This window comes from Saccharomycopsis crataegensis, assembly GCF_037102585.1.
Source record: "Saccharomycopsis crataegensis DNA, jcf7180000000072, whole genome shotgun sequence".
NCBI classification, from domain to species: Eukaryota; Fungi; Ascomycota; class Saccharomycetes; order Ascoideales; family Saccharomycopsidaceae; genus Saccharomycopsis; species Saccharomycopsis crataegensis.
In genome coordinates, this window is record NW_027043819.1 from 1,447,807 (window position 1) to 1,471,869 (window position 24,063).

The 24,063-nt window shown below is 39.1% G+C and overlaps 15 protein-coding genes across 15 annotated transcripts; 5 read left to right on the forward strand and 10 right to left on the reverse strand. All coding sequences in view use genetic code 12, as the record gives it.

Annotated features, from left to right (window-relative positions):
* Window positions 1-303: 303 nt before the first annotated feature.
* On the reverse strand, window positions 304-2,334 carry ROY1 (Roy1p; the record flags this gene model as incomplete). Its single annotated transcript, XM_064994098.1, has 1 exon — window positions 304-2,334. One exon carries the CDS (start codon window positions 2,332-2,334, stop codon window positions 304-306), a length of 2,031 nt encoding a protein of 676 aa, XP_064850170.1.
* Window positions 2,335-2,536: 202 nt separating this feature from the next.
* TPS3 (trehalose 6-phosphate synthase/phosphatase complex subunit) lies at window positions 2,537-5,668 on the reverse strand (the record flags this gene model as incomplete). Its single annotated transcript, XM_064994099.1, has 2 exons — window positions 2,537-5,579; window positions 5,646-5,668. 2 exons carry the CDS (start codon window positions 5,666-5,668, stop codon window positions 2,537-2,539), a joined length of 3,066 nt encoding a protein of 1,021 aa, XP_064850171.1.
* Window positions 5,669-5,881: 213 nt separating this feature from the next.
* Window positions 5,882-7,114, forward strand: DASC09_004970 (putative endodeoxyribonuclease; the record flags this gene model as incomplete). Its single annotated transcript, XM_064994100.1, has 1 exon — window positions 5,882-7,114. One exon carries the CDS (start codon window positions 5,882-5,884, stop codon window positions 7,112-7,114), a length of 1,233 nt encoding a protein of 410 aa, XP_064850172.1.
* Window positions 7,115-7,756: 642 nt separating this feature from the next.
* Window positions 7,757-9,427, reverse strand: DASC09_004980 (serine/threonine-protein kinase; the record flags this gene model as incomplete). The annotated part of the gene is made up of 1 exon (XM_064994101.1): window positions 7,757-9,427. The coding sequence occupies one exon, from the start codon at window positions 9,425-9,427 to the stop codon at window positions 7,757-7,759; it is 1,671 nt and encodes a 556-aa protein (XP_064850173.1).
* A 387-nt stretch (window positions 9,428-9,814) lies between these two features.
* Window positions 9,815-11,062, reverse strand: DASC09_004990 (serine/threonine-protein kinase; the record flags this gene model as incomplete). Its single annotated transcript, XM_064994102.1, has 1 exon — window positions 9,815-11,062. The coding sequence occupies one exon, from the start codon at window positions 11,060-11,062 to the stop codon at window positions 9,815-9,817; it is 1,248 nt and encodes a 415-aa protein (XP_064850174.1).
* A 263-nt stretch (window positions 11,063-11,325) lies between these two features.
* On the forward strand, window positions 11,326-11,619 carry MAK31 (Mak31p; the record flags this gene model as incomplete). The annotated part of the gene is made up of 1 exon (XM_064994103.1): window positions 11,326-11,619. One exon carries the CDS (start codon window positions 11,326-11,328, stop codon window positions 11,617-11,619), a length of 294 nt encoding a protein of 97 aa, XP_064850175.1.
* A 334-nt stretch (window positions 11,620-11,953) lies between these two features.
* On the reverse strand, window positions 11,954-12,771 carry UBC8 (E2 ubiquitin-conjugating protein UBC8; the record flags this gene model as incomplete). Its single annotated transcript, XM_064994104.1, has 4 exons — window positions 11,954-12,462; window positions 12,531-12,610; window positions 12,669-12,704; window positions 12,767-12,771. The coding sequence occupies 4 exons, from the start codon at window positions 12,769-12,771 to the stop codon at window positions 11,954-11,956; spliced, it is 630 nt and encodes a 209-aa protein (XP_064850176.1).
* Window positions 12,772-13,263: 492 nt separating this feature from the next.
* GCD7 (translation initiation factor eIF2B subunit beta) lies at window positions 13,264-14,423 on the forward strand (the record flags this gene model as incomplete). Its single annotated transcript, XM_064994105.1, has 2 exons — window positions 13,264-14,273; window positions 14,351-14,423. The coding sequence occupies 2 exons, from the start codon at window positions 13,264-13,266 to the stop codon at window positions 14,421-14,423; spliced, it is 1,083 nt and encodes a 360-aa protein (XP_064850177.1).
* Window positions 14,424-15,095: 672 nt separating this feature from the next.
* NNT1 (S-adenosylmethionine-dependent methyltransferase) lies at window positions 15,096-15,947 on the reverse strand (the record flags this gene model as incomplete). The annotated part of the gene is made up of 1 exon (XM_064994106.1): window positions 15,096-15,947. One exon carries the CDS (start codon window positions 15,945-15,947, stop codon window positions 15,096-15,098), a length of 852 nt encoding a protein of 283 aa, XP_064850178.1.
* A 1,047-nt stretch (window positions 15,948-16,994) lies between these two features.
* RPS30A (40S ribosomal protein eS30 RPS30A) lies at window positions 16,995-17,316 on the forward strand (the record flags this gene model as incomplete). The annotated part of the gene is made up of 2 exons (XM_064994107.1): window positions 16,995-17,024; window positions 17,134-17,316. 2 exons carry the CDS (start codon window positions 16,995-16,997, stop codon window positions 17,314-17,316), a joined length of 213 nt encoding a protein of 70 aa, XP_064850179.1.
* A 418-nt stretch (window positions 17,317-17,734) lies between these two features.
* On the forward strand, window positions 17,735-18,652 carry DLS1 (Dls1p; the record flags this gene model as incomplete). The annotated part of the gene is made up of 1 exon (XM_064994108.1): window positions 17,735-18,652. The coding sequence occupies one exon, from the start codon at window positions 17,735-17,737 to the stop codon at window positions 18,650-18,652; it is 918 nt and encodes a 305-aa protein (XP_064850180.1).
* A 458-nt stretch (window positions 18,653-19,110) lies between these two features.
* MRPL27 (mitochondrial 54S ribosomal protein mL41 MRPL27) lies at window positions 19,111-19,554 on the reverse strand (the record flags this gene model as incomplete). Its single annotated transcript, XM_064994109.1, has 1 exon — window positions 19,111-19,554. One exon carries the CDS (start codon window positions 19,552-19,554, stop codon window positions 19,111-19,113), a length of 444 nt encoding a protein of 147 aa, XP_064850181.1.
* Window positions 19,555-20,332: 778 nt separating this feature from the next.
* On the reverse strand, window positions 20,333-20,935 carry DASC09_005070 (uncharacterized protein; the record flags this gene model as incomplete). The annotated part of the gene is made up of 1 exon (XM_064994110.1): window positions 20,333-20,935. The coding sequence occupies one exon, from the start codon at window positions 20,933-20,935 to the stop codon at window positions 20,333-20,335; it is 603 nt and encodes a 200-aa protein (XP_064850182.1).
* A 6-nt stretch (window positions 20,936-20,941) lies between these two features.
* Window positions 20,942-21,163, reverse strand: DASC09_005080 (uncharacterized protein; the record flags this gene model as incomplete). Its single annotated transcript, XM_064994111.1, has 1 exon — window positions 20,942-21,163. One exon carries the CDS (start codon window positions 21,161-21,163, stop codon window positions 20,942-20,944), a length of 222 nt encoding a protein of 73 aa, XP_064850183.1.
* A 1,087-nt stretch (window positions 21,164-22,250) lies between these two features.
* On the reverse strand, window positions 22,251-23,998 carry DASC09_005090 (uncharacterized protein; the record flags this gene model as incomplete). The annotated part of the gene is made up of 2 exons (XM_064994112.1): window positions 22,251-23,157; window positions 23,268-23,998. The coding sequence occupies 2 exons, from the start codon at window positions 23,996-23,998 to the stop codon at window positions 22,251-22,253; spliced, it is 1,638 nt and encodes a 545-aa protein (XP_064850184.1).
* Window positions 23,999-24,063: the final 65 nt, after the last annotated feature.

The window sequence follows — 24,063 nt, forward strand, 5'->3', positions numbered from 1 at the left end:
TATCTTTGGTATTAAGACGGACACTGTAAGTGCTAAGGTACGTAACATGGTATTTGATAGTATATTTTATATATTTCCCAATATATTTGACATTGCGTTATTCATTAACTAATTAATAAAAAATAAAAAAAATAGAACGAGCATCATTTGCCAAAGAGTATAAGTAACTTCCAAAGAGTGCATCTTGATCTTTTCTATAGTAGATCAATCATCTATCAAGGAATCCCACACATACAATTAACGATCTCAATAATTCAAAATAGTGCTATCAATAATTCAGAATGATAATTCTAATCAATATTTCTAATCATATATACAATTAGCAAGAGTTCTACCATTACACTCCTCCAATCTATAATACACCCCATTCAACACCACCACCTGCAAGTTTTTCAACTCCGGCTGCTGTTTGGCCAACCAATCGAAATATTTCCCTTTAAAGAAATGATCGACACATTGCACAAGAATATCAAAACATTCGTCATCGTAATAACAATCATCACTCTTGGCATCGTCGTCCCTGACAAACTGGGCAAGTTCTTCCGAATAAAACTCATCATCGCCGTCATTTTTGAAGTCCCGACACACAATCTTGGAAAACCCGTGGAAATCCCAACGCACGGCATTGGGGGCCATCAAGGTGATGTTATCCAACATTTCAAATTGGTTTAATGAGCTGGCGGGAGAAGTCGCTGACACAAGTTCCACAAACTTTTGGGGACTTCTATTGGAATAATTGGCGAAAAATGGGATTCTGCTGGCAAGAACGTCGGCGAAAAACCCAAAGAGTCGAGGAGAGATCATGTCTTTGAAATCAAACGTTTGTTTATAATCGAAATATTGATGGGTCATCAAATAAGTATCGAACAACGAGAGATGTTGTTGACACTTGAGGCATTCGCACCCGTTCCATAGTAAATCCGATACCAATTGCTCGTAGCAGCAGATGGACGACATAAGATTAGGAAGCACTAATTGTTGTAAGTTAGGGAACCTTGGGAGCGTGGTCTCGTACAATTTCCTTCTTCGTAGATAATTTCCTTCCAACCCGTCTTCGATGTTCCCATCGATTGGTGGATCATTCTTGATTAATAGTTTAGTAATTTTTTGTTTATTTGGTAAATTTATCAAGAACGAAAACGCTTGGAGGTCCCAATCTTCGTAGACTTGATGCTTGTATATTGGAGAATGTTTGTTGTAGTACTGTTTTTCCAAAATTGCCACGCTGGTCAAATTAGTTAATTGTCGAGACAATGAAGTGAGGAATGTTCCCATACATTCACAGTGAGACTCATCGCAATTGATTTCCATCTCCAATTTGGTTAATTGTGATAAATTGATCAATTGTTCCACAACAATGATGGAGAAATTCCGTAAAATCGAATTATAGTTATGGATTCCGTGGTAATGATTGAATTTCAATGATTTGAGGTTGGTTAGTTTTTCACCACATTGTTTAGCAGATAAGAGATCCCCCAAGAGTTTTAAAATTCTCAATGATGCGTCTTCGTCATCGATAATCACCAATTCTTCAAGCAGCAATAACGTTTGTACCACGGTATCGTTGAAATCAGTAAGCAAGTTATAATCCACCAAATTATCATTCTCGATATTCAAGCTTAAACAGCGTAGTTTGGGGAAATTGGCTAAATGGTTGAGATCGCTAATTGAGTCGACAATGATATTTGTCAAGTTGCTGTTCAGGGACAGTAGTTGATGGAATAAATATTCATTTATTTTCAATCGCAAAGGTTTTTCGAAAATCTTCAATACTTTCAACCCGCCATTTCTTTCCATTAATGTGCAAACTATCCTAAATAATGATTCCAATAGTGGCGAGTCATTAGTGGGCAATCCATCATGAATGATGAGCTCTTCACATTGGGCTAAAGGTTCATGTGCTAAATATTGTTCAAATTGATGTAGTTTTGCCAATAAACTGGAGGTATCTTCAATATTGATATTCTTGCCACCGTTATTGCTTATCGTGGTGTAATTGGTATCGATATACCATTGGTTATCATCGCCGTCACGCAACGTTGGATACTTCTTGATGATGATTCTTTTGGATAATTTCCTCAACACCAATTCCCGCCCAAACTGAGAATTGGTCATTGCAAGGTTTGTCAAGTCATTCTGCGGCAAATATTCGATGATTCTTGTGAGAACGTTGTTGGGAAGTGTGGTTAATGGGGTGACATCATCAACCAAGGTGATGAGGTGATGGGTGGTGATACCTTTGGGTTTCTCGATGCTTTTGACAATCTTTTCGAGCCCTTCTTCATGGATGTTGTCGGGATTGCTGCTAAATAGGTATTCAAGCAATCGAAACATGGTCGATAAACGATAAAAGACCAATAATGAAGATAAAAGAATAAAATCATCCAAAAAAAAAAAAAAAAAAAAAAAAGACAGGGTGATGTGGGGCTGCAGCAGTGTCATTTTTCTACAACACGGATTTATATCGCACAATGTTCTTTAAAAATGTATTTTTAATATGATAAATAAATAAATAAATACTTAAATAAACAAATAATCAACTCAATATACTCGACAAGATCGTCAAAAGTTCGTTCATCCCGGCTACCTGCGACATCGCCCCGGTATCTCCACACTGTCCAGCGGCGACCGTGAATACATTATCCACGATTTTCTCCTTCGATACCGTGCTCCAGAAATCAAACGCTGATTCGGTATTCGGGTTAGAGCTAGAGATATAAATCGATAAATCCATGTGTTGTTTGGACACCGATGGTGGGTGTGCTAAAGTTTCTATCCGGCCTTTGCTATAGTAATTCAAAATCATCGACAACGCTTTGATCGGCAAGTTAATCTGTTGAATCACCACCATATCGTTGATCGCGGTGGCGTGGACTCCTTCATCGCCAAACATCTCGTTGATGTGGGTGACACAATCACTAATGGTCAGGGCTGACCGTTCTGGATCGTCACAACTTTCACAATGCATGCGGATGGTGGCTTCTAATAACTCCATGTACGAACTAGGTAATCTTTCCACCATCGATTTGATCACATCGACCGCTGGTTCCATCCAAATCAATTCTTGGTCTTGTAATAAACAAATCCAACTGTCATTATGTGGAAGTTTAATGTATCCGCCATTTTCGCCAATCAATCCAATATTGGGGATCCGACCGTACATCACATCCAAATCGGATTTCTTCATGTAACTCATGACAAATACCAAATTATTAGGATCGTTGGCGAGTTCCGACAATACCGACAATTTCCGATTGTTAGACGACACTAATTTCGCGGTCCTAGTGTCGTAGGCATCAAAATCCAACACAAACAACCGCTTTGTGTTTCTGGTTTCTTTGGCCTTGGACTCATGATACACTCCAATGAATCGGCTATTATTAAGATTGAGTGATTTGGTATTACTGCGTTCTTGTTGCTTATCCCACGCATGTTGGATCTCGGTCAACGAATTGCTCACCCATTTGTAACAATTCTTATTAGTCAACACCTTGTACAAATTGTTCCATCTATTGGTTTTTTCTTCCAACGACATCGTCAATGCTTGGTGGATTTCATTGGCAATTTGGTTCAAATTCCATGGATTGATCAATAACGCCCCTTGTTGGAAAAGGTGGGCTGATCCGGTGAATTCTGATAAGATCAACGGAGATTTTTTCTCTTCGGTGGCCACGATAAATTCATGGCACGTCAAGTTCATTCCTTCACGCATTGTCGATACAATAAAAGTATCGGCAACGCTAATCAACGCCAAGTATTGTTGGAAATCAATATCCTGATGTAAGAACACCACCGGTTGCGATACTGTGAAATCAGTACTCATACTATTGATCCGTTCGACAATCGTCATGATCTCGTACTCCAAATCGGTGTCGTAATTATTAGATTTCAAACAGATTTGAATAAACGACACTTTGTTGACGTAATCGGGATATTTCTTCAAGAAAATCTCGTAGGCAAGCAATTTCTGTTTGACCCCTCTAAGACGATCCAATTTATCTCTATTGACAATCAATTGTCTCCCGGCCCATCTTTCCTGGATCATCTGTTTCAATTGCCCCACGGTTGGATCGTCAATCTGTTTGGCCAATTTTTTGGCGTCGATCCCAATAGGGTTGGAATACACGCCAATGTACCGTCCTTGATATAGCAACCCATCATTGTTGACATCGGCCAATAAGATCCGGTTACAAGTTTGCATAAAGTGACGACAATACTCTGGGATTTGGAACCCCACGGAATTGGCCCCGATCATCCCTAACAACAATGGTTTTCTCTGGGCCAAGCATCGAAACACTTCTGATGATGGGAATGCCGCGTGTAAGAATAATCCGCACTTCACTTTAGGTCCCAACCGTTCTCTCAACATTTGGGGAAGCAACAATAAATGATAATCATGGACCCAAATCACGTCGTCGGGTTCGTACGCCGCGGCAATCTTATCAGCAAAAAACTCGTTCAATTTCTTGTAATATTCCCATGAATGGTCTTCAAACGCTTTGGATTTCGGATTATCTGGGACTTGGTAGTGTAAAGTCGGCCACAAAATCTCTTTACAATAATTCCGATAGTGTCCCTGGAAAGTGAAATCGTCGGCAAATACCGCGAGACAATCATGGTCGCTGGCGAGTTTCGTTTGAATCTCCAGTTTAAGCTTATCCGATAATTCGTCGGTGGCCATACCTACCGTCCCCACCCATTGTACATTTTCAATGGTATTACCATCCTCGAGCGAGAAATTAACGGCATTTCTTAATCCGCCATTACCTTTCACGTAGGGGGTGATGGTCCAAGGAGCATGTTCAAAGATACTTTCATTATGTAGAATGCTTTGCCCGATATTGGGGTTAGAGAACCCTCCATAAGGCACTAAAGTGTCGGAGTTTTTGTCATCGTTTTCCTCTTCCTCGAGCCGAAGGCCAGTGAGGTGTCTCAGGATAGTGACATTAGAGGACGATGAGTGTAATGACCCACTACGGATGGATTTTCTCCGCAACATATTGTTGACCGGAGTGGTTCTTTTAGGAAGAATGATTGCTGGAGATGGCGATGCTGTGGCGCTACTGCAAGAACGACCACTACCATTGGCTTCAATACTGGCCAGAATATCTGCTCGAGACCGGGGTTGAATGTACGAGAATGATTGGTTCTTGCGTAAGATATACGATTTGTTTGGCTGGTTCACTGCTTCGAGCTCGGTTTCCCCAAGTGGGGCCATTGCCAGAAGACTACTCGACGCCGAAGTCAATGGGTTCTTATAAAAGAATTCCTCATCTGAAGGGTTGACACTGTTTCCATTGCCATTGCAACTGTTGGTGGCGGTGGTGGCTTGATGGGGATTGTTATTATTGGTATCGTTGTTGAACCCACTGGTGATGGGAGATGTCGATGCCGGAGGGCTGGCGTGGGCCGCAACGAGGAGCAGGGAATTGCGTCGTTTGTTGAGCATTGCATTGTCACCAACGATGTTGATGGGGTTGGAACTGCTGCTACCAGGTGGGGTGGTGTCTAAGATGGCCTCATCGATGTCGGTCAGCAACGGAGTACCGATTTCAAAATGGACCGTGTAAGGAAGGAATCTGCCATGGTGTTAGTGGGTCAATAGAGTTGAATAATAATAACTGAAAGGTTAGAAGAATACTTACAAAGATACGACAAATGTCTTCATGGTGGGGTTATCCTTGTGACAGGTATCAAGGAGGGAGAAGAAGGACGAAGGATTTCCCGGGTAGGTTTTTTAAATAAGCTGTAATCATTGCCGGTTGGGGGCCCGTGCGATTGCTTCCACTTTTGTTTGGCATTTTCTCTTCTTCTTCTTCTTCTTCTTCTTCTTCTTTTGATATCTCTGAGTTTAAGAATAAGAATAAGAATAAGACGAAGAATGGGCCCTTATCTCTATGACTCTCATTGCCATCTTTCTCCCTATTGTCTTGCCGTTGATGGGTTGGGATCGACCATCGATAATGATTCTTCCGTATGCCAAATGGCATTGATGTCAACCAATCATTTTGACATGGAATTGGTGCTTCAATTGGCAAGATCAAGTGCTTCTTCTCAGGTAATAATCCCCTGTATTGGGGTTCATCCATGGTACTCTCACTTGTTTGCTGCCAACGGCACGGTATCTCATGAAGACCATTACCTTGGGGTGATCAAGTCCTCAGAGCTGATTTCCCCGAGTTTTTTACAAAAATTGCCAGCACCGGTGAGTTTCCCATCACATATGACAAGAATGGAACAACAAATCACGAAGCTATTGCAAGATGGTAGTAGGAAGGTGGTGATTGTTGGGGAGATTGGAATTGATAAATTGTTCAGGATTCCTTGGAGTGGGTTTCTAGGAAATACTGAGGCGAGATATAATAAAACCGGAGATAACGATAAGGATAATGAGAATAATAATAGTGACACCAAGATACTCACCACCGTCCCTCCATTATCCCCATACAGAGTATCGATGGACCATCAACTATACATCTTCAAAGAACAATTGGCCCTTGCCTGGAGAACCCAACTCCCGATCTCGGTGCACTGTGTCAAGGCCCATGGATTGATCTACGATACCATTATGGAATTCATAACGTCGAACAAGAAACATGCTCCAACCACAACGATTCCCGCAATCTGTCTTCATTCGTATACCGGATCAGTTGATCTGGCGAAAAGATGGGTCAGCAAGAAGACTCGGGAAAAGTTGGGGAAGAAGACTAAAGTGTTTTTTTCGTTTTCCAAGGTTCTTAATTGTCCTGATTCTGATATACTGGAACAGGGGACAGGCTCTGATATTCTGAAACAGATAATAGCCTCTGATACACTGAAACCGGGGACAGACTCAGATGCCCTGAAACCAGGAACAAATTCCGGATCCTTGAAAAACTGTTATCTGAAATCAGAAACAGAATTCATCAAACTAGTGCAAATGTTGCCAGAAGACACCATCCTAATCGAAACCGATCTATCAATTGATAAATACTACAATGGCACCAATCAATCGCAACACTCTTGTGATCTTCAAGCAGTCCTCCGACAGATTTGTAACATCAAAGGATGGAGCCTTGATCAAGGAACAACAGTTCTAAATGATAATTGGAACAAATTCAAAGGGGAAGCATAAAAAAAAAAAAAAAAAGAAGGCCCATGGAAACTAATAATAGATAATAGTGAATAGATATTTTTGTATAATAGACATGGATTTTCAGATGGATATTTTTTGTAAAGGCTTTTCATTGTAGAAAGGTGAAAAGCCTTTGATGTTAGAAAATCTACAAAAACCCTTGATGGATCTCTTGGTACTATAAAAGCCTTTTGCATAACGATGTTTAAATCATTATATCAATATAAAATCTCTTCATCTAGAAATAACCTCATTTGAAAATAGACTCACGGAAATACATAAATTCATTAAAAATATTGAAAGGTCTTCATGATATAAAATTTATAAATCCTTTCTATGAAAAAAAAAAAAAAAAAAAATCTAGAAATCTAGAAATCTATTGGTGAACATATTAGAATCTCTTGACAACAATATAGAAAACTCTTCAAAAATATAAAGTTCCTCTATAAGAACATTGAAATCTCCCACATAAATTCCCTTCTGAGATCAATGAAATCCCTTCATAATATAGATAAAACTCGCTTGTAATATTTCCTCTTTCCACCTAAAATTCCCTTTCCTCTAACTATGCTCAAAATACTTCTAAATAATACTTCCTGACATTGTTTCCTGATATTGCTTCCTCAGAGTAAATAATAAACCTCAAGAAAAAGGCATTTGCAATGCTGAATGGGTCCTGGAATGCTCTCGAGAATGTCTTCGAGACGCCCCTCTTGAAGCACTTCTCGAATGCGTGGTGGATTGCACCCTTGAATGGCTTGATGAATGATTCCGCGAATTGATTCTTGATGGATTGATACTGTTGAACGTCGAATTGATTCTTGATTTCGAGTACGATGATGCCAAACGGAAACTTTTCAGCACCGCTGGCTCCACAGACACCGCCCCGTTCATTCTTACCGGAGCCATCGTCGATGCCAGCTTCATTGGATGATTAGCATTGTTCAAATTAAGTAGTTCTTTCAACGAGGTGGTGCTCGAGGATTTATACCGGTGGGCATCTCTCAACAGAGTATAACTGAACGATTTCTTCATGAGCCCATCCAATGCTGCTGGAGAGAAGTTTGTGGTGACGATATCTGGTCGACGAATCGTTGGAGACGCATACGAATCATCATCGTTATCCATAAGAGTGAAAATCGGCTTGTGTGGTTTACTATCAGTAGTGATGGTAGTGGTAGGTTTGAGACTACCGCGTAAAGATTCTCTTAATCGATCTAAGGCAAGTTGTCTTTCCTCGTCATCATCATCATCTTCTTCTTCGTCATCATCTTCCTCATTTGGCAGGGTTTCCATGCTAGAAGGCAAGCGGTGATGATGATCCATGATACTGGAAGGAGATAATCTATCATCGATCGACGATTCGGTATCCTCGGCAATTGTGGTTCCGATTCGTTTTCCCAAATTCTTCAACCATGGGTTCAGGGAAAGCGCTTCAAGTGTCACTCTATCCAGTTGATCAACCACAAAACAACTGCTAATGATGTCCCTGGTGTCGTGTGATACGTGGTCCCAGTATTCCGGAGGATCAAAAGTGTAATCACCAGTGGCAATGGCCTGCTTGGTTTCATCGTCGGTCTCGCAATCAAATGGCATGTATCCGCAAAACATAAAGTACATCAACACTCCCAATGCCCAAATATCAATGGGGAAACTGTACTGTTGTCGAGCCAAGATTTCTGGGGCCATATAACTAAGGGTCCCGCACAAAATGTTCGACAAATCCGACGCCTGGTGAATGTGATCTTCGTCTTTGGCAAATGTCGATAATCCAAAATCCCCAATCAAAATCTCGAATCGGGTGCTGCTGTATTTGAACAAGATGTTTTCTGCCTTGATATCACGATGGATGATATTGTTCTGTTTCAAGAATAACAATCCACACACCAACGAATTGACGATCCTGAGCCCGTCTGATTCTTTATCATACAGTCCTTCATTGACAAGCTTATCGAACAAGTCCCCACCAACCGCCAAATCGGTGACGAGGTACAAGTTATCGTCGGTTTCAAAGTAATCACGGAGTCTAAGAAGACTTTTCTGCCCCTCGTTGTTGGCACTTTTTGATTGGGAGATCCGCGAGAGGACCTTGAATTCGTTCTGAATCAATTTCACTTTACTGTCGAGTTTCTTAATCACTTTGACCGCGTAATGGGCGTGAGTATCGATGTGTTTGCATTCGTGGACTTCGGAGAACGATCCGGACCCCAAACTTTGGTGGGAAATGATGTATTTGCAAGGGGATCTATGGGCCTTGACGAATGTCGAAGGTTGGAAGCTGGAAATAGGAGGCCATTCCTGTGGGAGCACCATCTTTACATTGAGGGATTGTCTCTTGATAAGCAGAGTTTAGGACAGATCTTTGGACGGTTTTAAAAAAAAATGCTGGTGGGAAAAAGCAACAGCAAGAAAAAAAAAAAGTAATGTACATTGACAGATAATCTATGCTGTTATGGGATGTTACCATATTTATCATGATATATTGTTTATTATATATTATTATTATTATTATTATTATATTATATCATATTATTATTATTATCATTATTACTATTATTACATACAGTATAATCACAATTAATATCACGCATTATCAATCCCCTATAAACTATTACGAACTATTCCATTATAAAAAACCAATAACTAGAAAACAAACAACTAGAAAACAAACAGACACAAAAAAAAAAAAAAAAATATTCTCTAATTTCCTTCGTCATTCTCAGCAAAGGTTTGGACTCTTTCTTTGTTCTTATGGGCCGTCAACACCAACAGTTGGAACGCCTTCAAAGTTAAATCCGACTTGGTAGGAGATGCCGGAGGTTTATCCAACTTGTCTTCCCCATCAAACTCGTTTCTCGAAGCATAACACACATCGTCCATATCTTCTTCCTCATCGGAACTCGATTTGTCAGTGCTAACACTGTCTCTCAATGCCTTGATCCGGTTCTTCAATCTCACCACCTCGATCGCCTGGATGAATTTCCCCTTGGCATTGAACCCTTCTCTAATATTAGGCAACAAATCAACCTTACTATTATCGTTCTCGGTGATCCATTTGGACTGTAACAACTCCTCAGCACTTGGTCTCTGGTTTTGATCGACTTTAAGCATGCTCATAATAAAATGTTTAGCATCGTCACTGATGTTCTTCCAATACTTGTGATGGAACACCACACCATTGTCGTTTCTCACTTCTTCCAAGAAATTACTCACAGTTTCCGATCTAAACGGCGAGTACCCACACAACAAAGTATAAGTGATCACCCCGGTAGACCAGACGTCGCACGGTTTACCATGGCCAATCCCCATCAACACTTCAGGAGCAGCGTACCCAAACGACCCTGCCGCGGTTTTCAATACCTGATCTTTCGATCTAAGCTTCTTGGCAATGCCAAAATCCGCCAATACAATCGGAGACTTCGGGTCTTCTTGCTCGGACCGCAAGTATAACACGTTTTCTGGTTTGATATCCCGATGGACAATGTCGTTTTGGTGCAAATAGGCCAACGCGTCCAAGATTTGCTTGACACACATCGCCGCGTCTTGCTCGGTGAATTTCCCCTTGGCAACGATCCGATCAAAGAGTTCGCCTCCAGTGGCCAATTGGGTGGCGATGTAAAATTTGTCACGGCTCTCGAACCAATCATGGAACCCTACGATGTTGGGATGCTGGACGTTCTGCAACATTTTGAGCTCATCATACACCATGTTGAAATTGCCTTTCAACGTCTTTTTGAGAATGATTTTCATGGCGACGTCTTCTCCGGTGGCAATGTCTCTAGCTTGACGAACCACCCCAAACGTCCCGGCCCCTAAAGTCTTACCAAAGACGTAGTTGGTCTTTCTGGCGTACGACGTTGGTTGGCCGCTCAATTTCTGGATGAATTTCTGGATGCCATGGCCCTGGACTGGTGAAGGCTGGACCAAGTCAGGATCGACAATTGGCATGTTTATAATGATATCTGGGTATCTGGTGTGTGTACTGGACTGGACTGGAAGAACAATCAATCAAATCAATCAATTTTCTGAGACAAGAAAGAAACCGGCGGGTCACGTTGCCGCACCCACCGCCTTTTTTCATAATTGGAGATTATTCTGTTAAATGGGATCATTATTATCATATTATTATTATTATTATTATTATTATTATTATTATTACTACTACTACTACTACTACTACTACCATTATTATTATTATTAAATACTATATCATGTCATATAAATCCCCGTTCGATGTGTTCTTTGGGCTATTGTTCCAAATAACCTTGAATGAATCCAACAACTGCGACGGTTGCCAACGGGTGGTCGCCGGCAATTTATTGGCAGTCGACTTCCAGTGCAACTTATTGATCAACAACACCATGGAATATCTCATGGCCACCAAGGATGGTCAGACCACAATAGTCAAAGAAAGGTACTTGGGGATGCTATCGGTACCGCAAAGCACCATTGAGAAAATCGAGGTGGAGACCAACAAGTATGAACGATTCAAGCAGTGGCAGTGATGTATATATAACCAAAGGGTTATCTAATTTGTATTATAGTTATGATATATTTTATTATTATTATTATTATTTTCTTTTTTTTTTCAATTAATGTCTACTTTTAAATGATAGAGAAAGTAACAATAAGAAAAAAATGATAAAAAATGAAATGTAAACTATGTTGCAAATGTAATGAGAATAGTTGAGCAAAAAAATTTCGTTGAAATACCGTTTAAAAAATGGGACCCTTAATTCGTGAATAAACAAAAATGAAAATTGGTTAGAGATAAAAAATGACTTGACAGAAAAATACAATAAAATAAAATAATAGTAATAAAGCATACCACTATCATTGCTAATAATTATCATCATTATCATCATCATCATCATCATCTTCTTCTTCTTCTTCTTCTTCTTCTTCTTCTTCCTCATCTTCTTCATAATCACTTTCTTCCTCTTCATCCTCCTCAATTGATTCCTCACCAGATGATAATTGACCATCCTCTTCTTCACTAACTTCATCATCAATCTTCAAATCAACCTCCCCGGCATACTTCTCCACATACTCTTTCACTCTGGCATGATAACTATCGATATCATTCATATACAATTGACTAGCATCACTGTTCAACGGATCAGCAGCATTGGGATAGCTCAACAATTGGGGCAAAAACACATCAAAGATGTTGAACATATCAAACATTGGCGACCATGTCTGGTTAATGACGTCCAAGCATACCGATCCACTGGTCTCGTCGATATTGGGATGGAAGATCCGGTTTAAAAATCCGATCGATGGGGATTTGTAAGGGTATTCGTTGGGCAATTCCACATGGATTTTCCAAGTTCCTCCTTCATAAGATGCTAAATTGAAGGGGTTAGTTTCATCATCTAAGAAAAAATCGTCGTTAAACCATATACATGTTACTTACTTCCTTGGGGTCCCTGGAATATCACGTTGAATTCTTGTAAGTTGTCTCTGACTAAGTGAACGGTGTAGTCACTCATCAATCTTGATGGTGTTAATATATATCCATATATATTGCAACTAACTTGATGGTGATACTTACAGCTTCATGACGTCTGACTGGATGCGACTTTTTGAACTGCGATAGAATGGTCAGTGATTAGAAGAAAATAAGAAGAGCTCAGGAGGAGTATAACGTACCTCATTCTCTAGAAAGGTGTCTATAATTGTTGATCATTGGAAGGATCTTGCCAGAACAAGAACAAGAACAAGAAGAACAAGGTGACAGCGGCAAATTCAATGCGATGAGATGCCTTCTTTTGGTCACGATACCCTTGCGCTGCCTAATCGATTATGTAATGCTCAAATCAACATGTTACGTAACACACGACCCCATTATATAGCCAACCGCATTGGGAGTCTGGGATGTCCTCGCAAACTGTTTGGCAATATTCTGGATCGTACCATTGTCTACTTGCAACATTTTGTATCGTCTTCCCTCCCAGTGTTGGTATTCCGGTCGTGAGTCCTCCCAATTATTACTCACTCCGTCACATGACTGGGTGCCCCCGGAATTCCCTGTTTAAGAAGAGGAAGAAGAAGAAAAAAAAAATTCCAACGTTGGTTTCTTTCTTCTTCCACTTCTTTCACCATCTCTATCTTTCCTTCTCTCTACATATATATATTCATCACACACGATGTCTGCCATCAATGCCGCTAAGGACAAGGATCTCCACATCCTTATGGACACATTCATCTCCAAACTAAAACGAAAACAGATCCACGGTTCATATAACGTTGCCATCGAAACCGCCCAGCTACTAGTGAAGGTGGTGTCGTTGACCAAATGGACCTCGCTAGAACAATTGATCAGCAGCATATCATTGATTGGTAAGCGGTTGGTAGATGCTCAACCTCGTGCTTACACCTGTGGGAACGTTGTCAGAAGAGTGCTCGCCCTAATAAGAGACGAGTTGGAAGACGAAGAAAAAACTAAAGGTTCGACCACCGAATCATCGAACGTGGGATCGTCGATGTTCAATTTATTGACTCCTGCAAAAACTGACGCTCAAAATAAGAATAAATCCGGGATCAATGACCAGCGAGCCGTGATCATCCAAAGTATTCGTGATTTGGTCGACGAGATTCGTAATGTCGATCAGGAAATTGAAGGCATGTTGGATGATTTGGTCCATGATAATGAGACATTGTTAACTCCTACCCCAAGTTCCCAGACGGTGCTACGGTTCTTGAAACGTGCTAGACAAAAAAGAAAATTCAAGGTGATGGTAACGGAATGTTTCCCTAACGACACCGCGGTGGCTCACAATTTCGCCAAACAATTGGCTGAAGCAAATATCGAAACCATCATTGTTCCCGACACCTCGGTATTCGCAGTAATGGCGGGTGTCAGTAAGGTCATTGTGGGTACCAGATGTGTCTTTGCTAACGGCGGGTCGGTGACTGAAAGTGGGGTCAGTACCGTGGTGGAATGTGCTAGAGAACATCGTACTCCAGTATTTGCCGTCACCGGTTTATATAAATTAAGTCCGTGTTACCCATTCAATAGAGAATCTCTCATTGAGTTTGGTAATTCCGGTAAAGTTGTCAAGTTTCAAGAAAACACTCTTGTGGAGAATGCAGAAACTGCCAACCCTCTTTACGATTACGTGCCCCCAGAAAATATCGATATTTTCATAACCAATGTGTACGTATTATCATTATTATTATTCACATCATTCGCCATGTTGACTGACATGCAAATTACTAACATCTTTTTTTTAGCGGGGGTATATCGCCTAATTTTATCTATCGTATCGTTCTTGATAATTATAAACAAGAGGATATTGATTTATAATTGGCATACGATATATGACACCAATATATACATACACACATACCACTTGCATACCAAAGGACTTGTAATGCTTTCCTTTGTTCTGTCTCTATCTATTTTCTTTCTTTTTTTTTTTTGTTCGCCTGGTGCCTCGCTCGGTCCTCTTCTTTTCATATGAGGATCTTGAGCTGGATGTCTCTGATTCAAACGAATTTATTTCACCGAATCATTTGATAAAGGGCTACATCAAACTTGCAAAAATTTTTTGAGTACGGTTGCATTATATTTCAATGATGTAATTGTAATTATAAAATTTTACAATTAGTAAATTGGTAGGTAAATGTAATATAATATTCTGATTCAATGTCTCTTAATTGAGAATATCCATCTCTCTTGAATGAAAATATTCATCTCCATATGGCAAAATGTTATCCAACTATTTCTACTACTGATACCCAACTACTTTTGTTTTTTCACATGGTAGATGGTATCAAACATAGTTTTTGATGCATCGTATACCATTTCCACAATGTTCATGCTCTATTAATTAACTACCTCTTGATAATAAACACTACTCATTCACATACGAATGCTATTTATTCGTTAACATGTAAAATAATAAATAAAAAAAAATACATTCATACACATTCGAATATCTAATTGATACCATTCTATAATACAAACAATTCGCTATCACCAGTTTGGAGTCAACCAGAAACTGTACACTCTACCTCTAATATGTTTTGTCTCTTCATCTTCCTCAAACATTGGTTTCCAATTCACCAAATCGATCTTATCAACTTTGAAATTATATGGGTCCTCTTGGGCTTTGTCAAAAAATTCCAAATCGTCATTCAACAACCACGGACGATGAGGCGAGAACACCACCAAGCATTTTCCGGTCTTTGGGTTCACGAGATCACGACAAGTTTTCAAAAGTTTGTGATGTTCGGTATGGTTGAAAACCAAATCACTAAGAATAATCAAATCAAACTTATCATCATTGACGTCCGAGGTAGCGTCACCGCCATCATCTTTGATGAATTTCACAAGATCTCCGTAATCGTTACCCCAAATATACCCTTGCACCAACACATTGTTCAAATCGTAACAACCTGGGTGCTGTTCTTGCAATGTCTGGAAGTTAATCTTGATGTTATTTACTAAATCCAAATCAGGATAATCGGTGCTAATCACTTTTTTCGGTTCGTTCAACGAACAAATTAATGATGGAAGACCTCCAGCCGCTCCTAATTCAAGGATTTTTTTCCCCTTGATAAGTTCAGGGTGTGAATCCAAGTATTGCGCAGTGAATCTACCGGCGTTCCAGAGCAAATGGCCCCATAATGGAGAACTACCAATGAGTCGTAGAGTAATGGATTTTGGAGTGACTTCTTTGGTAGGGGTGGTCGATGATGTACCATTACGAAGATCGGTGGTGAAACGATCGTAGTTCACGAAATGGCTTTCCGGTGGTGGCGGACGAAAGTCCTCAGGTTCATCGAAAAGTGCAGAGGAGATGAAATCGTCCTGTTCGTCAGACATTCTCAATATATGACCTAAGATATTGCTGTTGATGGGTTTATCGCTATTTATTACAGCGTAATTATTTTTTTTTTTTTTTTTTTCTGAAATTTTCCCTCAATTTTTTTTGATCTTTCCGTTTTCGGCAATCGACCCAAAGATTTGGCTACGGGGATCAGAAACTGCAAGAAGAAAATTTGGTGGAAAATTATCATCCAAAAGAAGGAAGTCGATAGATAATTAAAGGGTGCTGCATTGCAATATATATATATATACCAAACAACGTTCAATGCATTGTGAAAAGATGGTGGCAGAGAGAAGATGTGATATTGTTGCTCAGTGACACACTCTTCCTGTTTGTAATTCGCCCTGCTAGCGGGCGTGGTGAGCGTGGTGGTGGTATTTGCAAGCACGTGCTTTTCGTGTGATATTGCCGTAGGGCTTTATGTGACTATTGAGTTCATGCGGGTGACTTCCCTTAAATATCGCAACTTCTGGCAGCGATCATGCAGAGTGCTGCCGCAAAGAAATCCCTCCAACAAACAGGATTTACCACATGGTTATGGTGCCCCCGGTTGGCGGGGACCCCCAAGGACCGACAGTAAGAAAAAATCACCGCCATTTTTTCCTCTTCCCTTCTTGTTTGCCACTACCATCAATAAGCTAATATCAAATAAACATTCAAAATGGTATGTGGAGAACAATAAAATGGAAGGATGCGATGGGATCTGTGGATGTAATAGAGGCAACGAGACTTTGTTGGGAATTTCAGAAGCTATTGGGTTATATTGAGAACGATATCTAATGTGTAAAAGAGTTCGGTAATAAGAATGTTGATTAGTGATACAAAATCCAAAGAGCAATTTTTTTTTTTTTCATCAAGATGTTTGATTAGTATTATGTGAGAACAGTATCAAGGTATCTTTATGGATAGTGTGTTATAATAGAATTGATGTGCCAACGTATTTAATTTGTCGAAGATTTGAAAGTATGGTATTGAAAATGGGAGTGAAGAATAACATGGTTAAGCCATTATTGAATTATGAAACAAAGGAATGAACTAATGATATGAAAACTATCATTAATGAATGTATTAAAGTTGCAAGCCAGTGATATCTCTACAAAGTCTCAACTACCGAATGACACTCCCGATACCCAACTTCTCTCATGTCAAAGATGTTTTTTTTTTACTAACACATTTTTATAGGGTAAAGTTCACGGTTCCCTTGCTCGTGCTGGTAAAGTTAAGTCTCAAACTCCAAAACAAGAAAAACAAGAAAAGGCTAAGGTCCCAAAGGGTAGAGCCTACAAGAGATTGTTGTACACCAGACGTTTCGTTAATGTTACCTTGACCAACGGTAAGAGAAAGATGAACTCTAACAGTGCTTAAATTTCGTTAAATCCACTAAAAAAATAAACCATGCCATATGTACATTGCCCTCCAGCTTTTAAAAGAATCAGATTGATGATTTAAAAAAAAGTCAAGAAGCTTAAATGAGTTGGTAACTTTGTTGTTTTGTGTTATACTTTTTTTTCTGTATCTACTGAATTTATAGTCATCAATGAAATCTCTCTACAAATATTAAAACTCCTTGATTGTAAGCAAACATATCAAAATGATGAATATTGAAAACAAATAGCGATAAACTACTACTTGCCGTGCCTTTAGTACCTAACTTTCAATATTTTTTTTTTTTTTTTTTATTTTCTTAGGATATATATAACGACGCGAAAATCTATGATCATTTTAATAAACAACCATTGATTATTCACAGAATAAGCAGTAATAGTAACAATATTAACATACCATGGAGAACGACACAGAAACCACCATACCCTCAGAATCCCAGTCAACAGAAGTGCCAACTGATGTGGAAATGAAAGATAATAATGATGTTCCGTCCACCACCAACAACAATCAAGACACAGAAGATGAAGAATCACAAGACGAAGACATGGGTACTACTGTGCTACCAATTGCTAAAGTGAAACGAATTTTGAAGATCGATCCAAATTATACCCCAACTTCGGAAACCACGGTATTCATGATTGCCAAATCCACAGAGCTTTTCATCAAACATCTCGCGATGAAGGCGCATTTGAACGCCAACGTGGAAAAACGTAAGAAGGTCCAGTACAAAGATTTCAGTGCTGCCGTGGCTGCTAATGAAGAGCTTGTTTTCTTAAAGAGAATGGTGCCGCCAACCGTGAGTGTCAGAAAGTTGGTGAAGAATGATCAAATCAAGTATAGTAAGAGTAGATCGGCCACTAAGAGTTTAGTCACCAAGACGACAAAGAAGACCACCACAGCGACAAAGGGAGGAGAATCCGAAGAAAACAAGAAAGAACCAGAGACTAACAAAGAACCGGTGCTAGAAAAAGGTCAGCAGGTTCTTAATTTCAAGCGGGCCAAAACGAATCCTGATGCTGCTACTGCTACTGCTACTGCCACTACTACTACTACTACTACTGCTACTTTAGAATCACTAGATCTTGAAGCTGAATTGGTGGACTCTGATCCTGATCGCTCAGAAACTGAGGAGGTAGATGATAATCATGAACCAATGGAAGTAGATAATGAAGATCAGGCGAAACCTGATGAAGATGTGGAAGAAGACGGATCAATTGTACAAGACGAGGCCGTTGAAGAGAAAAATCAGGATAGCTCTACAGCCGATAGTGCCAATACTGCTCCTGCTGATAGCAGTGATCCTGCCACTGATTAGATGGTAACTTTTGTATAGTTCCTCAATGATACATTTAGGAAACTTCATTTTGTAAATCTTTACCTGAATAATGTCCCTTTATTGTGTGAAGCAAAAGAAACCAAATTCACGGGACATAATACAACAAACCATTTCGATACAATTAGGCATTTCCGTACAACGATTAATTAGAATTGTTATTATATATACAGGATCCGAAATGATAAATCAATAGGAATAGAAAGACAAAAAATAATGACAAACCAATCTCTTCATGAAAAATACAAGAGAAATGATAAATAAGTGGAAAAAAAAAAAAAAAAGAATAACTCTTTGTATGCTAGTAAGTAGTTTCATTCTAAGCCTATTTGGCTATCGCCAGATAATAAAACCCATTCGAATTGCTTCTCCCAACTGTTCCCAAACTTCCACAAGAAACAGTACTTGTTGTCACCCTCCTTCACACTTTCGTACAATCCTCAACCCCTTTCAACATTTCTATCATTAATAACATGGTCCTCGGTTTCCTGTGGACCGTAGACGATATACTCGTTCAATTTCTTCAAGTACAATTTTGGATCCGATGGACCTTTGAACCCAGCAAAGCTGTTTCTCACTTCTGGCACGGTTTCACGGATCAATGGACTCAACTCCTTATTCCAAGTTTCTTTAGCAGGAGCAACGTAAGTTCTAACTTTCGACCAGTTGATAACATACTCCCCGAATTTGGTATGGCTACCCACCCCAGAGGCACGGGTACCTTTGTAAAAAGTCTTGTTACCTTGCTTGGTGGTCAATGCATGTCTCTTTGAACCGGCCTTGGTCAACCCATAGAACAAGGTACCATCACGATACTTCTTCCAAGGTCTCTTGAGTTGCGTGGCCGCGGTCTCGTGGAAAAGATTCACACAGGTTTGTTTCATTCTTGAAGGATGCTATTTATCGTTGTAGATGCAATCTTTCTACCATAGAGCTTGTTGATGAAATTTTTTGTTAAAAGACTTTTGGCGGATGTTTGGATGTCGGAGTGTAAAAAAAAAAAAAACGTCACGTGTATGTCTTATGTAAGCAGCCATACATTGAGGACTTCTATTCCTCTGTATATTCAAAATATATCTATTCATATAAATATATATTGATCTATAGATGTCTATATGATAATATTTATGAAAAAAGAGAGAGAAAAGAATTAATTTTGGCTTCATTTGATGTATGTTTTTTGGTATTGCTGCTGCAAAATGACAATTACAGGCATGCAAATGATGAGCCCATGTATGGATTCAACATCCTTTCAGAGCTACTGGACAAACTACTGGAGTATTGTTCAATTTGAAAAGGTTAGGGTTAGAGGAATATCATCATTTTAAAGCACTTTACAGTGACAATAAACGCTTTCATTGCTTAAAATATCAAATACCACGATGTCACCAACATCAGAACTGTCTGTTTCAAAACAAGGAGATATTTCCTTGAGCGAGTATCTTGATTGGATAAGAAGCAGGGGTGTCTATGATACTGATTATGACGATTCGGGTAAATTAGATCTCAAAACAACGATAAAGATTTAGAATGGTTGTAAGGAGTGGCCGTGTATTTCTCTTCTATCTAACTTTTCAAAAATTAGAGTCAAATTTTACTGTAAATTATTTTTTCAATTTTTATATATTTCATTTCAACTACACGCTAACTAATTAAAGACAACTATAGAAAAACATATTGCCTAATTCGCAATGGAAGGCGGTTTATGTTTCTAACAAGAGAAGTTAACTCATCAAGTTTGCAATGATTTTCATTGATTTGAGAACCGAGAAGCATAATAGATTCCTTTGTGTCTTTTTGGATTTTTTTTAACTCATCCCTTGAACTATTAACTTCATTTTTCATATAGTCCTTAAACTCTTCTTGCTTCTCCCCGAGCTTCTCAAGTCTTCTCTGGTTGCCGCCAAATGCCACAGCAAGAGCCCCAACTTTCTTTGTCACATCTTCAACATGTTTCGGAGGATCGGTCTCAATTTTCCTAATAATTTTTTGACCACATGTCTGCAAAAGCAGCATTGCGACTATACCTTCCTTATAAAACAAATCATATCTATCTTCTTCAGGTTTGCTTGAAAAAGAAGGAGAGCCCGGAGGAAGATTTTTTCTGGCTTCCCTTGATACCGTCCGGAGCTGTGGCCCCAAATATCTCCTTGAAGAGGGACCAGAACCTGAAGAGGGTCTTTTTGAAGATGTTTTTGGACGTGTACTTGAGGAAGCACCAGATCCTACTACAGGCTCCGGTTTTGTACCCAAATAAAGCTTCATCTTCCTTCAAACACATTCCATCTGCTTCATAGTGTGGAAAGAAAGTTTCCGTTTCTTTGACTTTTCCATGCCCTCCCTCTCTTTATTGAATTCGTTCAGCTCCTCAGATTCACTTTCATCCTCCTCCTCCTCCTCATCATCACTTGAACTAAAAATGACAATGTTGCTTGATGCTGGGTTTGAGACCTCTTCGTCGGAGCCACTGAGTATTTTAGCAGGAGCTTGCATCATTATCTGCTTTAGATGTATTCAAAAACTAATTAGATTCTGTATAGTGCTTACATAACAAGTCATTACAATGTGGTTCTCCCACTTAGATTTACCCAGGAGATTCCGCCATATTTTTTTTTGGGTACCCTGCTTTGGCATGGTCAATCAGAAAGTTGGCGCAAACCCTTTAAAACAGTTGACAGACAATAATATTATTGGGCATTTTCATGCCAAAGTTATTGATTGCATCACGTGTAACACATGATCACACAAACTTTTGTTATCGCTGCTATACCAACGCCACGGTTTTAATTCTTTAATATGCATATACCATTTCTGTGGAATGAATTGGTGTTTGGATTTTATAGAGTAAGCACCATTGAAGTGGTATACGATTAATATATTGGTGTTGGGATGTGTCTGAGTATACCACAACGGCGGTATCTAAGCTATGCTTCCAAACAATCCTACGTATGATATCAATAGTCAGGAAGGAAGAACTTTCTATAAAGGATTGCTATATCCTGTTTTTACTTCAATGAGTAAATTATATAGAAGATAGATCAAATTAAATTAACTTGACAAACCAAAAAGAATCTTCTCACTGCTATCCATTGAATAATGGTAATTGATAATAATTAATATAGTAATGATTTTATAATTATATAATTTTTTATGTATTTCCCATGACTTACAGGCTACAGATAAAAACAAGAAATTTTTTTTTCTATTTATGAAGTTTAGATATTCTCTTTGAGCTAATTATATGAATAGTTCTAGAAACTACTGGAAGATAATAGAAAGCTGTTAGAAGAACTATTAATATCCGATTTTGTCATAAAAGATCATTAATAACAATTAAAAGATTAATAAATCTAATAACATTAGCGGTCGTTAGGATGATGGAGTCTTTGATGAAATGGTGTCTAAGATACCTCAGTCATAGCTTATGCTACACCCACCCTTACACCCCATGTTTCTACTACCATTAAAGCTCTGATATTTCTCCGTCATTATACTTTCTCCATTCGTCTCTTGGTCTTCTCCAAGAGCTCAAGATCTCTTACTGCCTGTCTCCTATCAAACTTCAAATTAGCCTTGATTCTCAACTTCTCCCCATATTGTAAACATAGAATGGAAACGGAATACCAAGAATGACCCCGGTGAAAAAGAATATTGTGTTACCCCAACCGTACCCAATATTATTATACATCTTTGGAGCAAAAATCGGAAAAACGAAACCAAAAATTGATCTGAATAATGACAATGCGGCATTACTAGAAGCAGAGTATCTTGGGCTCATATCGACCACATAATTTGTCAAGAATGAGAGCATCCCAGTATAGAAACCAGTGTATAAGAACACTCCAATACACGGACAGAGCCAGAAGGTACGGTACTGGACACACCAACCGTAAATAAGCAAACCAATTGGACAAAAAATCCCACACAAGTACAAAGATTTTATTCGGAATTCTGATTTGGCCTTGCCATTATTTGCGAGTGTTAACTTGCGGTATTCATAGTCATTCACAACCACCCAGATTGGATTGAACACTAAGTAACCGGCACCAACTGACAAGTACATAAGGGCGGTAGTCTGGTAAGAATATCCATAATGACCTCTCCAGGCACTAGGAAAAGAGATAAGAATAAGATAAAAGTATCCAAAAAGGAAGGCCATGAAAATCCCAAGACCATAAATCATTGGATGATGAATGAGCAGCATAAGTGGACGTTTAATATTGTCAATGATTTTCAGCGTTGCAGCTTCATTGACATCAGCAATGTGGTAAATAGTTTTCAATTTAGAGTTTCCTGTTTGCTTTCTGAGTTTTTCACATTTCCAATTCAACAAGACTGGACAATATGTTTCGGGGAAAAATAATAATCCAATAGTGACGGCAACAACGTCAACGATGGCAAGAACCCAAAATATCCAACGCCAACTGATATATTCAACAATTAAACCACTACTGAGCCCACCCATGATTGGGGCCATGTTAACACACCTTGCGATAACAAGAAAATTGAAACTATGATGCTGGAGAAATAAGAATTTTTGATACCAAATTCCGCATCAATAAACTCCATCCCCAAAGTGATCCCATTGGCAGCGTACTGACTAGAGAAAGTATAAAGACCTACGATCGCCAATGTCGCAAGTTTTTTTCCTCGACTCCAAATACGAGGGAATTCAGGATCTGATTGGGTAATCCAAGTAACCAATTCTGGATCTAAGGAAGCAAATTCAGAACCATCAGCGGCGTTTGGTAATTGTTGGTTTTCCAGGTTTTTAGCGTTGTTAATTTTTCCGATACCGCTGGATTTTTCATCATCAACATCATCATCTGGTTGACTACCCAGCTCGAGATCTTGGACGGAGTATTTATTATTTGTCAGTTTCGATGTGGAATAGACCAATTCATTATGCTCGAGTTTTTCCACTTCTTGTTCAGCTCTTTTTGAAAGTACGGAAATGATGGTTTGTCTTGTTTTTTGATGATCTATTTCAAAATAGTCTTCCAAGATTTCGCCAGAGACACCGATAGTTTCTTCGCTATTATGTGGATTAATAGGAGGATGAGCCGAAGAATTTCTAGATAAACTGTGCTTCAAGCCCATTGAGAGGGAACCACCTACTCTGAGATTACTATTTGCAGTTTTTAGGGAAATATTCGAAATTTTATGAGTCAAAGGGTTTTGTTGAATTGATTCGTGTTTTGATACTTCTTGACCGAGGGCTTGCGGAGTGAAGTTGATATTAGACTCAGAATCATCAGAAGAAGAAAAGTACGAGGATCTTGAATGTATAGATGAACGATATTTTTTGTTGTCATGGAGTGGAGACATGATGATAAGTACAATAGGTATATGCAATATAAGCCTAAGCTTGTGACAGTATTTCTTTGGTTATG